General features: G+C 40.7%; 1 protein-coding gene across 1 annotated transcript in view; it reads left to right on the top strand.

Annotated features, from left to right (window-relative positions):
- vps50 (VPS50 EARP/GARPII complex subunit) overlaps positions 1 to 9227 on the top strand; it is a 46130-nt gene extending 36903 nt beyond the window's left edge. Inside the window, exons 13-16 of the mRNA XM_010774642.1 lie at positions 350 to 508; positions 3096 to 3217; positions 6834 to 7023; positions 7738 to 9227. Coding sequence (XP_010772944.1) covers positions 350 to 508; positions 3096 to 3217; positions 6834 to 7023; positions 7738 to 7857 — 591 coding nt within the window. The 3' untranslated portion in view covers positions 7858 to 9227. The remainder of the gene's footprint in view (positions 1 to 349; positions 509 to 3095; positions 3218 to 6833; positions 7024 to 7737) is intronic.
- The last annotated feature ends 6216 nt before the right edge of the window (positions 9228 to 15443 follow it).

Raw genomic sequence — 15443 nt, forward strand, 5'->3', positions numbered from 1 at the left:
GATAACTTTGCTTTGTTTTCTCTAAAGTCCTGTTTCTCAGTAAAGCTAAACAAGCATGTAACTGCCAACCTGCATTCAGTGCTGTTCCCCAACAACAAAGGAGAAAATGATCCATTGCTCACAACCACTCTCAGTCTTTTCTTTTTTGTCAACTTGACATTTGAAATGTTCAAGTACATAGACAGGTCTATTTACCCCAAACATGATTTCACTCTTGGAAATATCGTGGAATTGATGACGTGCAAGGTGACCTCGACTCTATGTGTGTCGCGCAAAAAGTTTTCTACGTTCATGACAATAAAAAACACATTGCGTAACTCACAAAGATCTATTTCCTTTTCCCTCTCAGACGGTTTCTACAGCCAGTGAACTTCGGAAACCAATTTACTGGATTGTTGCGGCTAAGGCCATCGACTATGAACAAATGTTGCTCCTGATGGCTGGAGTTAAATGGGACATTAGAGAGATAATGTCCCAGCATAATGTTTACGTGGACGTCCTGTTGAAGGTAAGGTTTCAGAAGAAATGCCAAGGTGATTGTAATGGAGGCTAGACATTCAAATGATGGTATTGGATTCATTAAAGTAAAACATCCACAGAACAAACAACAGGCAACAGATTTGCTTTTAGCTAGCGGGTATTTTCCTCAAAGTGTTTTTGTTTGTCTTGAGAAATGACATCTGTGTTTATCCTTTTAACATCTGTGTCATTAACATTAAGGATTAGTCTTTATTCCACTTAAAGTCAAGAAGTTCCTTGTGTCCCTTTATGAGTTTTAGTTCATTCAGGGACTTTTAATATTAATTATTTGGGATGTGCTGAATAATTGAGCACAGGGTGGGTGAGCTGTTGAGAGTTGAATGCAGATCTCTCCTGAAGTTTTGTTAAATGCGTCCGAGCTCACCAGCCCCGCACGTATTTTTGGAAGTGGAAGATTTCCTCTAAATGTGTGTCTTTATGCATGCTGCCCACTTATCCCCTATAAATGTTGCATGGGATGGAAGGACACACTGCACTAGTTTTATAACCTTTGCCATTTAGAAGCAGAAAGGTCTGAAGGGCTCGCTGCCGTGTGAAATCCTGAGCAGAGCAGCACTTAGCCAAGACTAATCCCTACTTATGCATCTGCATGTTTTAAAAAGCTGCTGATTAAATCAAAATGTAAAACACAGATGTTATTGAAAGGTTTAATAAATAAAAACGCAAAAAGTCACGGTTAAAAGCCTGTAAAAAGATCGCAAACTTGCCTTTTAAATTCTTAAATGGCTCATAGATCATCGTCCAATCTCTTAAATTTAGTCCAACTAATTAAGCTTATGAGCTTTTAAATTACCTGAGGGGAATCTCTGTGTCACGAGCCTGGGTTAAATACCCAACCGTGACAAAGTGGTCCAGCTGATGGACTGACATGATGCATGTTACAACAGGAAGGTACTTTTCCTCATCAGCTGCTAATAGCCCTCTCTGCCAACTTGTCAGACCCTCATAATGCTTATGGATTGTGTTTTTGTGCATTGCTTGAAAAGAGTGCGCTACATTTTCTTGTACTGCACACGGGAGAATATTTTATTCATGAGTTCAGGTTGATCACTGGCATTCAACAATGGCATTGATTTGCATATAAAGTGGCGAGGAAATGCAGCAGCCTCAGAATGACTTCATTGACAAGCTGCTTAAGTCAGAAACTATTGTGAGACTGTTTGTGAATGAATCACATTTCACTCTTGGCTGCAAAATGAATGTTGATTGTGTACGCCTTCAAATTCAGCTTCATGTTGTTTTTTTGAATAAGATGCAGTTTGAATTAAAGCTGAGAGACGTATATTTGAAAAGTCACACCAGGAAAACCACATATTTCTCCTGAGACACATCCATCTTATTTTTGACCAGTTCGGATGTTCTGCAATGTGTTCCCTGTAAACAGCAACGCAATATCATAATTGTATAATATCATCCATAATTGAACAATTCAGAGTGCAGTGAGTAAACAGTGCAAATTCTTTATAGCTACAAAACAGAAGCATCAAAAGAGGTAGCTTTGGGCCACTTGTGACTTGTGTGTGTGTTTGTATCCTGCAGCCAACACCGTCCGCTGAGATGTTTCCTCTTTTTTTCTTTGTGTTAAAACATGAAGGGGTAAGCATGTGGAGGCCGGTTGTAACAACTCCCTCAGGACTGGTGTCCTTTGTATGTACTTGGGCATGAAAACCATGTTTTTTTTTGCAAGAAATGGTGAGATCTCTGATGTAACTATAGCACAAATCTCAAATGTAATATCAAGTGTGTATTGAAAGATATGATTAAACAGTCCAAAGGCCGACTATTGTGCCTGAATGCATCAAATAGTGAATGAATGAGTCCAGTTTGGATGCCCCCAATCCTACGAAGAGTACTTAGCAGTGCTCAAAAGATTTGTTTTAACGCATGATTTGTGGCTTAGTGGGTTCATACTTCCTGCTCCGTTTGCTTCAGGATGTTTTGTTCGTTAGTCCAGACTGCAAACTCATTAAATCAGCTCGGCTAAATCAGAGTTGCGTTACAAAAACCCAGACATACTATAGGCTTGGGAAAAAGTATTTATCCTTGATCACTTCAAGGTTCTTGTACCCATATTTAGAATCGTCTTGGTTTTGCCTAATGTATAAACCTGCTTGATTTATAAAAAGAGATTCATGCAAATCCCTATTATAGTTTATTTGTGCACACTGTAAATAACCGGGTTGTGAAATTCACAGCACGAGGTCGTTTTATAACACTGTTCAGCTTTTCCAAGTACGGTTTGGTGTTGGAAGTCATCCAAGAGTAGCTGAGAGTGAGTCAGAGGAAGTGCATGTATAGGGTCGGCCGTGAAGACTTTTATTTTGTTTACATCTTCCAGTTCAAGTTTTATCATCCCATACTGGCTTGTTTCCTCTGTACAGTCAATACATTATAATATACATAGGTGTGTGTTGATTTATCAAACCTTGCACAAGCTAATAAAGTGTTTTACATTGAGATAGTATGGATACTTGAAATTCATTTATTTTGCTTCTTTCTATGCCACTCAAGTTAACTTGACTTAATATGTTCATCTCTCTCCTCTACCTTCGCAGGAGTTCGAGCAGTTTAACAAACGTCTGGAGGATGTTTCCAGACATGTACGCATCCCCCTGCCTGTGTCCAACGTCCTGTGGGAGCACTGCATCCGCCTGGCCAACAGGACTCTAGTAGAGGGGTAAGAGAAGCCATAAAACACCTCTTCAGCTTCAAGGGGAGGTGTGCAGTCTGGCGTCAGTCTGCTGAGGTAGCAGCCAAAGCGGCTTTTTTCGTCACTTTGAATTATTGTTGAAATCTCTGTAGAACAACACACTTTATTGGGTGTCATATTTTCTTTATGTGTCAAACTGTAAATCAGCGGGACACAGTTCTTGAAATGCACATTTATTTAGACAAAATATATTTAATTAGGTTTGATAAAGCTACTTCCTGTTTGTGCCTCAATATCTGATGAATAGACAATAGACTTACATGAAGTTTATCTTATTGGATAGTCTTTCCAACTTGTCAGAGGAGATTGCAGTTATTTGAACTTCACCTGAGCGTCATAGACTTCTCTTTACGCTTTGTTGATTTCCACTTATTCCCCCTAAGAGCACATCCAGAGCAAAAGTACACAGTGTGGAGTTTGCCCTTACTTGGTGTTGTCACGGCTGGATTTCCCACACAAGCAAGTTACATCCATTTATTTATATTTATATGTGCATATCCAAGATTGAGTCGTAGTGAGGTCACCTACCCACAAAAAATGTCAGGAGAAAAGCTCCAGAGGTCAAACTTAATCCTACATGCTATGAATTCACTTTTAGCGTTTTCCTGCTAATAAAAAAAAAGGTGTTGTTACTTTGTGGATTTCCTTCCAGTAAGCAGTTCCTACCTGAATTAATGCATTATTCACAAATATATTAAGTCAAAAAATAAAAAGTCAGCAATCCTATTGATAGTTTATCGGTTTAGTAGAAGCCTCATTCAGGTGTTTGTGAATTTAATATTTATTTAGGAAATCTCAGAAAGCTATTCAAGAATCAATTCGGGTCTGGAAACCAAAATGCAGGGACAAAGGAAATGCATATTGCTCAACCCACATTTTGGTGTCATGAATTATTCAGAACTGTAATGTTACCAAGCTAAATTACAGGCAGACCCATACAACACCGATTTTTCTTTCTTACGTCCACAGGGAATTTTAAGTCTATTGTCACGTATCGTTATGACAACCTTTTTGTGCTTGAAAATGTCTCTGGGGTCACAGTCAGAGTCTAAGCTGTACACTTTCCAACAGCATGTGTGAGTCACTGCATCCCACTCTGTAAATTTTCAGAGATAATGATCGAGGAGAAGTGGAATTTCTCTATCCTCCTAAAGTCTTTCTTTGTTTATCTCTCAGTTTGAACATCTGCGCATCATAAATTAAAAGAGAAAAATGTTTCCAAAGCATGTTGTCAAATGCCATGAAGACCAAGGGGAAATTAGCTACAGTACATAAGAAACTTAGAAACTGCGTTGCCAGGTTTCTTTTGAATAATCCCGCAAAGAAAACACAATCTAAATCCCCGGCAGATCTTTCTCTCCTCGTGCTGGCAACCCTGTGTGCCAGTCACATCTGTTCATCGGGGAGTTGCATTAAACAAGCCACTCACAAAAAGTGTAAAACGTTCTTGACAAATCCCTTATAATGCATTTCAATTTTTAAGCGAGACATATGGGTTGTGACAGGTGACAGAGCCTCAGAGTGTTTTTCCTCATCACCTGCATCACTTCACTCAGAGTGTGTGAAAGTGTGAAGTTTTCAAATTGAAGGTGTGATTTACACCCCCGCAGACTGGATGCACAGCAGAGACGCTCGGCCGTAACGGAGCCAGTCGCTAGCAGCCGACAATTATCATGAGGTTACACACATTTTTATTGAGAACAAGAAATTGGCTGCTGTGGAGCCCGACGTCGGTCTGAGCCGCTCATTTGTTCGGTTTGCAGTGAGAGTTTATGTGGGGTTGTAATAGCAGGCGGAGAAAATGGTCCGTTAAATGGTTTAGTGCCTGCGAAGTGTTTAAAGAAGGACAACATTGGATATAAAGCCTCAGTAAAAAGCTTGCCCTCACCCACTGAGAAAAGGGAACATGTTTACATCCCAACACATTCGCTGAGCACTTTTCTTCCCATTGCGTAAGAGAACTTTTGAACCCATTCCAGCGAACAAATGGCCCATTACGAATGCGATGCTTGGCATCTTGAAGCAGCTTTTGCAGACTCCTGCCGTCTGCCTGGTTCTCCAAATACATTCCCTCCACACACACATATCACCCCCCCCTCTGCCACAGCGAGGCGCGGTGGTGGTCATATTTGTTTGTTTCTTCTCCGCCTCGCTTAGCCTGTTGTTTAATTTCTCTGTCCAGCGCTCGACTCCCCTCAGACTCCGAGAGATGGCTCTGTTAGCATTCTGAGGCGAAGCTCAAACACTCAGCGCCAAACGCTGGCAGGCCTGAAGCAAAGGGACGAGAGAAGATGACAGGGGGTGAGAGGGAGAGAGGGTGTGAGGCAGAAGATGGAAAGAGAAGAGAGAAAAGATGAAGTGTGAGACACAGAGAGCGGTCTGTGGTGTGCTAATGTTCTGTAGATGTCACAGTCACCGACCTGCCAGTGGACAACATTCTCAGCTGCCAGACACCTGGAATATCAACACACACACACACACACACACACACACACACACACACACACACACACACACACACACACACACACACACACACACACACACACACACACACACACACTGAACTACATGTGTATGACTAGCCCACACACACTCTTCCTGACATTCCACAGACAGCTCAGTGGAACAAGCTGACTTCATATTTAATATTGGACACATGCAGACACACACATGTCACACACACACACACACACACACACACACACACACACACACACACACACACACACACATATGTCATGTTTATAAAAACACACTGCAGTCTTTAAATAGATGATTTAACAACTGACTCTCTGTTATAAATATCCATTTAATTTTTTTTAACATACTACATTTCAATTGATTCTTTCATAAAAATACACAAACACTCTTGTCCAAATATTTAGAAAAGAAGAAAAACATCACAGATGTAATCCAAGGTAAAAGAACAAATTAAAAGTAATCAAACTTTGAATAAAATGAAAGCATGGGGAATAAAAAGCACAAAATAATAATGATGATTGATTTGTCTTTGTTACATCTCAGTCTAAAATGAAATGTGTCTCATGCAGGTTTCATTATTATTAATATAAATGGCACAAGTGTTTTCACGTATATCTCGTTTTTTTATTTCCATTCATGAATAGTTTTTACACTCTGATGGATTCTGAGTCTCTCCCCTAACTTTAATGACTTCCCATTTCTTTGTTAACTTCGCTGCTGGAGCTTTGACAGATTCCTTTTAATTCTAATGTTTATAGAAATTGGCATAAGACGAGCTGAAACCCATCTCCCAGACCATTTTTTAATGCATAACAAATTCACACCAGGGAGCTAAAATAAGAAAGTAAAAACAGTGCCACATGGAGTTCGAGAAAAGAGTCTGCTGACAGATTTGGCTCGCTAGTAAGGAATCCGTTTATTCAAGGGTGGAAAATGTGATAGATTTCCCCTCGGCCAGACACATATGACCAACACCTGTGAGGACTTTGTTGAATCAAAAGAAAAAAGGACAGGCTTTCCAGTCATCGCCCACCTCCACCTGAATTCTACACTGCTAATGTTCCTCTTTCCCTTTCTGCTGTTTCATCCTCTGCTGCAGCTATGCTAATGTGAAGAAATGCAGCAATGAGGGTCGGGCTCTGATGCAGCTCGACTTCCAGCAGTTCCTCATGAAGCTGGAGAAGCTGACCGACCTGCGACCCATCCCTGATAAAGAGTTTGTCGAAACCTACATCAAGGCCTACTACCTGACGGAGAACGACATGGAGCAGTTTATCAAGAACCACAGGGTGAGACGGGAGGAATGGAAGATGGTAGCGTTACACTGGAAAAATTGAAACGTTGACTCGAATTAAATGGTTCATGTAAAAAAAAAAATAACATTAAAGGTCCCCTATGATACTGTTTTTCATCAATATATTATAGGTCTCATACAAAACATGTCCCTGAAGTGTTTGGCTCCAAATACCAAACAGATCATTGCAGCATCCCATAATCCCCTGTGTTTCAAAAGTGCTGATGTGGGGGGGGGGGGGGGGGTTACCTTGGTTGCTGATTGGCTAATGGTTTCATAAGCCAAAAAATCGTTATGACATCATAAAGTGGCCAAAATCTAATCAGCTCATTTTCAGACAGGTTTTTATATAAATGGATCAGGACAAAAAGTGAGCAAATCTTTTTTCGTGAAACTTTCAGAAACTCTTTACACGGAGCGGACACATGTTTATCTAGAAAAGACATGAAAAAGTGGATTTTGCATAATAGGTGTCCTTTAAGTTTAACCTACGTGAATTTATGCTTTCAACTAACCTAATACAGTTACAAAAAGTAATATGTTTAATAAAAGTCAACGTTTTTCAGTGTAGCTTCTATGCAACACTACATAAAGTTTCATTTTATTTTCCCAGACAAATGTCAACACCCGCGTTTCTCTGAAAGCCTCATGCTGAGAGGCAGCGCGCCGGCTCTGCTGACTCCCTTTTTGTGTTGTTTTTTCTTCTCAGGAGTACTCCATGAAGCAGCTGGCCAACTTGGTGAACGTTTGTCTGGGTTCACACATTAACAAGAAGGCTCGTCAGAAACTGCTGGCCGCCATCGATGACATTGACAGACCCAAGAGATAGGCTGATGAACGTAGCAGACCCTGAACACATCATCCAGCCACGGAGACGGACACTCCAACAGAGGAACTCCCACAGTGGAGCGCAGCGCTGAATGTCTTCATTTTCACTTTTTCGCGAATATGTTGTTGTGTTTGATCTGTACAGCACATACAGACGAAGAGCTCCTGTAGGCAGAGATGTAAAGCTCAAATGTTAGCCAAATGCTAATATCTGTTGTTGTGGTAAAAAATAAAACTTGATGTCACTGCAGTTACTCTATGCTTACAGTAGATGAACCATAATGCATGCCCCCATCAAGTTGTCATTTAACAAACATGCTGTGCTGAAGGTTTTCCTACAAATTGTCTGCAACAACAACAACAACAACAACCATTTGAACCTCTTTAACGACCATAAGCAACAGATATATTACTACAAACACAAGATCTATCAGTGTAGTGTGACCATTTGGCTGTTTATGGCATTCCATCTGTTTAACAGAATGTTATTAATTTTCTGATACAACTCTAACCTTGAGCTGAATTCATTTGTTTGTCGCATAATGTTGTAAAGTGTTGTGGTAATATCGTCCCAAGGATAGATCCAAGAAGCGTAAGGCACCTTTACTTTCTTGATTGATATCCAATAGATCTCGCGTTAATCATTCATCACATAAGTTATTCCCTCCTTAATGTCCTGTGTTTTTATTTCACTTCAGGGTATTTGTTGTGCCTGAACGCTCTGCTTCTTTTTTCTGTTTCTTTTGTCGATGAATGACATAAATCTAATATAATGAAGGTTCCGAAAATAATATAAATTGCTGTAGTTAGCATTAATATAGAGTAAATCTGAACTAGCTACATTTGTTTGTTTTCCATTTGTCAAATATGAGGTTTGTGAAAGAGATGATCTTGACATTCAGTCTCCGGCCTTTTTGCTGTGTAAGTTTGTGCAGTCAGGTACTAATGATGTGATTCCTCATGAGTTAGTAGTTGATCTGTGTCGACTACGACTGCTTTCTGTAAGGCCCCCCCCGCTCCACTCCTCTCCATTAGTTTAACTGGACCAGACCTGCTGAGTGGGCAGATTTGCGGGGGGGGGGACTGCTGTAACAGTTTTTGATATGGCTTCAAAATTGTGTGTTGCAACTATTACAAAAAGAAAACTGTAAATGTGAATGTTTTGAACAACGTCAGTATTTATTTCTCGCTTTGTGTCTCGTTTGGGTTTTTATATGATAACTGGACATGTGCTTGTCATGTATCACCTGAAGCTAATGCAAATATTTAAACATTGTCAAATAAAGTCCACTAGTGAAAATCAGTAATCGGTGTTGGATGTGTAGGTTGAACCAAAAATGATTCTGTGGTAATAAACACACTAACAATGGACTCTGTTGTTCTCACTTCCTACATTCCCATGAATCAGATGCATAACTATAAATCAGATCCAACCTTTGAAATCTCTGCGGTGCTGCACTTCATCGTTATCACCATTCATCAGAATATTAGTCTTTCCTTCCAGCTTTGCGGCTGTCCATCCTAATGAAGCTGAGCTCAGCCGTCACAGTAATTAATGTGGCTTCCTGCGAGCTTACAAGCCCTCAGCCTTCCTGTTTAGGAGGAGCCTGCTGATCAGATTGAAATGAAAGAGCTGTTAAGGACTCATTATAACGGCATGACTTTTTTTTACCACACTTTTGACTTCACTATCAAGCTGAACCCTTTCTTCTGGACAGCCAGCCACATGTTTGCTGCCAAATATAAACAGACAGGTGACATTGCCTACTGCTTTAAATAGATGTCTCCATTGCACTAGCAAATAATTACCCATTGCCTTAATGCATGAATATATTAAGTCCTCTTTTAAACAGATTTGTCCACATTACATCCAACAGAGTAACATTCATTTATGATTAATTTATGCCTGCTAGAGCATGGCCGCAGACAACATGTTTTTGGGTTGTCCGTACATCATGTTCTCATAAACAAGTTAACTCAGGAATGCTAGGAGGGAATTTCTTTGTCCCAAACGTCCACGTGGTTCAGAATTTAGTGGTTGGAGGTCACTGTGATCTTGCAAAATATGTTTTGGGCCATAACTAGCTGCTAATTATGACAATTACACATACATGTCTAATGGGATCAAATTAAGTGATGACCTTTTGACCAGACATCGATTTCAACTTCAACTTGACTGATTGGTTGAGGCATACAACTGCAAAGCGATAATGAAATAATGACAAATGACAAAACTAAAACTACCATGACATCTCAAACTGTTCAAATCTGTGCTGCTGCGCTATTCTGATATTTATTATGTTAACTTAAAATGGTGATATATGATAATATTTAAATCATTTTTTTTTCAGTTTATGTGGCTGTGGCTGAGTCTTTTACTATTCAACAATTGTGTACCGCATTTTTTGCAGAGCTCCCCCCCCCCTCCTGTCCTCAAATGACCTGAAACCGTTGCTCTCCCTGTTCTTGCGCGACACATTTTGGCATTCGCTTGGATCGACCCCCTCATGTGACGCCGAGTCCCACTTACCCTTTCATATAATAGACCAGGTGCACACAGATCTTTGTTTTTTTGCTTCTGCTAAAATTCGTGAGCCATTCTCATAGAGATCCCTATCGCTGTACATGTCCTCTTTTCCCTCGCTGTCACCTGATATGCATCATTCAAAAGACTTGATTCGCTGTCTGAAAATAATTGCTGGCAGAGCGTCTTAGTGATGTTTACTTTGCATGATGATGGACAAGACGAGATGTGACAGTACACAAGGAGAGAGAAAACTAAATGTGGCAACCTGATGATATACTTGTAGTAGCCTACATGAACAAATACATGTTACAGTATACATATCATTGACGGCGGATTCAGCAGTCCTCATCCATCAATCTTTTTTTGTATGTTCTTTTGCGGCCTGGGGCGGTCTTTTATAATCTTTTATCTAATATTGATCAAATCTCCTGAACTCCTCTGACACTTTAAACAAAGGTTTGTATGTGAAGGTTGCAGACACAATCCTCAACCATCAAACATTTAGTAAGAGGTTTTGATCAAGTCTTTGGTGAATTTTGCAAATATGTATTTTAAATGTGCACTATTGCCAGTTTGAAAATGCTAGTTTAATGCTAATGTGTAACACTCAAGGTGTGTGCCACTCTGCATCCGTTATTCAGCTTTTTAACAGACATTACACTTCAAATGAGTAATGAAACCCTATAAGTTCTTACATATACAATCCAAATCATCAATGATAACTTGTAGATTAGCCACTCTCAGTTAACTTTTAGATTTGTTTCTGAGCTGTAGCTGTTGTGGGGTTTAAATTGTTTATCTACGTGTTGTTTGCTTCGGTTATTTTGTATTCTGCTGTTGAAGAGCCGGGCTAATTAAGGCTCTTATTGCTCGTTCCACCCTTTGTTGTGTTTGTAGACTTTCTGTTTGTTATCGACCAATTTGCTTAATTATCTGAGTTCTATCAAGGACAACAATGAGCAAGTTGGTTTTATATTTAGAATTGAGTTGAGGGCACAGACTGCACATTCCTTACAGTTATTTTACTTGAGTACTCTTTGTATTATCACCTTATAAGACATGAGCTGTACCTGGCTCCTCGAGTATTTCATCGGTTGCATGATCGTTTTGTTCAGAAAGTGATGTGACAAAGGGCTGAATAGCTTTGTCCTCCCTGAAGGGGTCAGCTGTCACTATACTGACAGCGAAGAGAGGAACAGAACAAGGGTTCATCTCAGGAGATATAGGGGTAGAAAACACATTTTGCGTGTCAGGATAAGTGGAATCCCCATACACACATGAAGACCTTTTAATCTCAGTGTCTCACTAGGTAAGAGCAGAAAATCGAAACAGTAACAAGGGACCTGTGCACGGTAAATTTGTGCTCTCACAATGACAGCACGGTGTATTCCCAGAGCTTTTAATTAAAGCGCTTTTATTGATCTAGCCCTATCAGCTAACAAACCCCACTGTGCTGAGGAGGGAGTTCAGAATTGTTCATGGCATGTGGTTCAGCCATTCGTTACACTGTGCAAATTTGTCTGGTTACTCTAACTAAATTATTTCGCCTGCTATAAAACAAAAATAGAATTACATTAGACCAACAGCGAATATGGGCTTTTAGATGTTAAGAAAACGTCCAGCAGAATGCATAAAGGGAGTTTTAGTAATCCAATAAACATAGTCATTTTCCACTATTTAATGAACATAATACCAGTGTTTTCTATCCCTACTCACTTGCATTACAGATTGAAGCGACTAATTGGATGTCAGACTCCACTGCGTGAACCTTCACGACGGCCCTCTGAGAATCTTGTTCCACCAGTCGCTATTAATTTGTTGCTTGACTAGCTGTGCTTCAGCGGAAACAAATGTTGTGACTGGGCGTAAAAATGAGCAGGGCAGGAATACCTTTCAGGAAACATTATGGCTCACCGAGGTCGGGCTGTCAATCTGAGTCTGAGAGGACGGATAGATATTTGTACCTGAGGAACAGACACAATATATTGACATTGTGTTTGATACTTCAAAAGAACAACAAATACAATGTGACACAAAGCCTTCTTGATGTATTTTCCCCAAATAACAAGCATGCACTTGGAATCAACCGTCTACAGACACGTGACGAATCAACCCTTTGGTTCCAGTTTACACCATGTAATAATGAACATCATATCAGCAGCACTTTCTTGTGCTGCTTGAAAAAACCCTCACACAAAACACAAAGTCAATAGCCCTGTGCTGGATGATGGGTATTGAATTTTCTTCTCTGTCCTGTACTTATGTTTTGTTGTAAATTACTGGGTTCCACACAGTTTAAACATACCTTAGACATCTCATTGAAGGTCAGGGTGAAGGTCTATTTTCCAAGGGGGAAGACAGATGTAGAATCACAAAGATGTGATTATGATTAAAATGGAAATCAGTTTTTGGTTCTATGTGCTCGCAGCAAGAATACCTTTCTACTGTATACTTGTCTTTGTTTCATAATCTCAAATCCCATGCTTCAAATGATGGCTATTGACATTTTCATTGAGAGGTCATTGAATAATAACATTAGTTAGAATGCAACTGCAGGTCAACTTTTGCATCACTGTGTGTCCTTGTTATTATACCTTTCCATATATGTGTTCAATGGCCTTTCCCCGCTACTGACAACAAAATCAGTGACCCGATGAATATTCAGATTTCTACAAACCGAATATTCATTGGGTTTTAATACTCTTGCATATTTTTACATTTCCTGATAACAACTGACTCATATCCACTCTGCCTAATAAGTGAGCCGTGAATGAGGCCCACAGTCATACAGTAGAAGAGAGTGAATCACACTAATAGACTGAATATTTATCCTGGCAAACAAACATGAGATTATTCCACATTATTTCATGGGTCTTGCCCTCTCTTGTCCTCCCTCTCACCACACTGCAAACAGAGGCATGGCGTTTGAGTAGTGATGACACAGATAGCAAATTAGAGTCTCTGTATTCCATCAGCTACAGTATCTCACCGATATAACCGTGTTTGTATAGCCTATCATTTCTCAAATATTTCTGATGATTGTCGTGTGTACTCAAATATTTTGTTGACAGAGTAAACAAGAATCTAGATAATCCTGGACGACTCCCAAAATATAAATACCCAGGTTACTGTAGATTGTAATTTGAATACCGTGACAGAGGAAAGAAGAGGATGTTTCCTGTCACGTACAAAGGTTAAAAAAAAGTTTATAATGACGCGATAAAACAAACTGCAAGCCGCAGTGAAACTTGAGCGATTGGAGCGATGCGAATATTCGCATTGCATCCGGTGTGAACGCAGCATACGGCCCCTATACACGGCGGCGTGCTTTATGCTGCGTGAATGTGTGAATGTGGATTCATGTCACATGTCACACATACATGCCACATTGCCATTCACTTTGAATGGGGTTACGTCACGCTTTGCCGAACTGCATTGTGGGAGCAAAGCGTTGCTCGCTTAGTAGAGCAATGTTCTACTTTTGAAGCTTTGACGGAAGCGTCAGCCAATCAAATCCTGTTTATGCAAATCTACCAGTACAAGCACAGATTCCACCGGGTCCGTCTGCGTCGCACGGCTGCGACGCGGTGTTAGCAAAGATCGCGGCCACTCTAGTCAATGGGTGCTATTCCACCAGACGCGCCGCATTACGGGTCACGGCCCGTCCACACAGCGGCGTGCGTTGACGCTTCACCATTCACTTTGAATGGGGTGACGTCACTTTTTGCCGAACTGCATTTTGGGAAGCGACGCGACGTGTTGCTGGCGTTGCTCGCTTCAAAAGTTGAGCAATGTTCAACTTTTGGCGCCTCGGCAGAAGCGTCAGCCAATGAAATCCCGTTTATGCAAATCTGCCAGTACAAGCGCTAGCCAATCAAACCGCGTGTATGCTGGGAGAGACTACGCAGGTCATTTCCTCATATTCCAAAAATGGAGGACAAATTCATTATCGCGGTAGTGAATCACCCGGTGCTGTATGATCAGTCTCTGTTCATCTACCGGGATACAAACCGGGAGGAGCCAGGCAATGGAGGGAGGTGGCAGAGACAGTGGGTGAAACTGGTAGGTTTTTGACTGTTTGGGGATTTTATATCCAGTTTACTTCGTTTAAACATGCTATTGCTTTGTAATGTTCGGGGGCGGGAGATTCCATGTGATGGTTCTTGGGTCGGTTGCTCGCAAAAATCCCCAAGCTTCAGATACGCCCACCGCCAAGCGTCAACGCACGACGCTGTGTGGACCGGGCCGCAGAAGCGCCCAGAAAAGCGTCTAGGCGCTGGGGGCTCCGCTCAAAATAGGGATTCAATATATTTTTCGACGCGAGGCGTAGCATAGCGCAGGGCAGGAAGTGGACCGGTCAGACATCCGGCCCATCCCCAAAATAAACTAATTTTGCAGACCCTATGCCTCCGTATCTTCAAGTAGGAGGAGAAATGCCCAGCCGTTCTCCTCCGGTTTACAGGCACTGTATTAAATATATATAATAATATTGAGATGAATGCATTCTTTTTACCACTAAACATACAGCAACACATCTTTATCGATTCATATCGTTTATAACTAGGAATATTACAATTATTATTAACTTTGTCTGGTACAGAGTAGCCTGTCCAGGAAATATGCCCAAACAACAAAAAAACTGCGAGGACGCCAAGGCAGCCTACCGGGGCGTTTCAGAAGCCATTTCATTTCATAATAATGGAAATATTCGCCTGTAATTCACAGTACATCGATGTATGCTAACCACTAAGCGATCAATGTAATTTCTTCATAGGGGTTAGCAATGAAAGCTAACGCATAGTTTATTATGGGTTGTTAACACACACCGGGAAGTGTAATGATATGTTAAAGGTGGGGTAGGTAATTTTGGGGAAACCAGCTTCGAGTGCGCCAGAATTTGAAAATACACAGCCGGAACAAATCTGCCACTTCCTTAAATAAATGTATATTTAAATGTATATGTTGTAGTGCCGAGAGATAGGGATCGAGGCGGTGCATGATTGGTGGTAAAAGGGTACTTTATTTAAGAGTAGAAAAGGACATGTTGTCCGGTGAAGTCC

Source organism: Notothenia coriiceps, unplaced genomic scaffold, assembly GCF_000735185.1.
Source record: "Notothenia coriiceps isolate Sejong01 unplaced genomic scaffold, NC01 NC01_scaffold00014294, whole genome shotgun sequence".
Taxonomy (NCBI): Eukaryota; Metazoa; Chordata; class Actinopteri; order Perciformes; family Nototheniidae; genus Notothenia; species Notothenia coriiceps.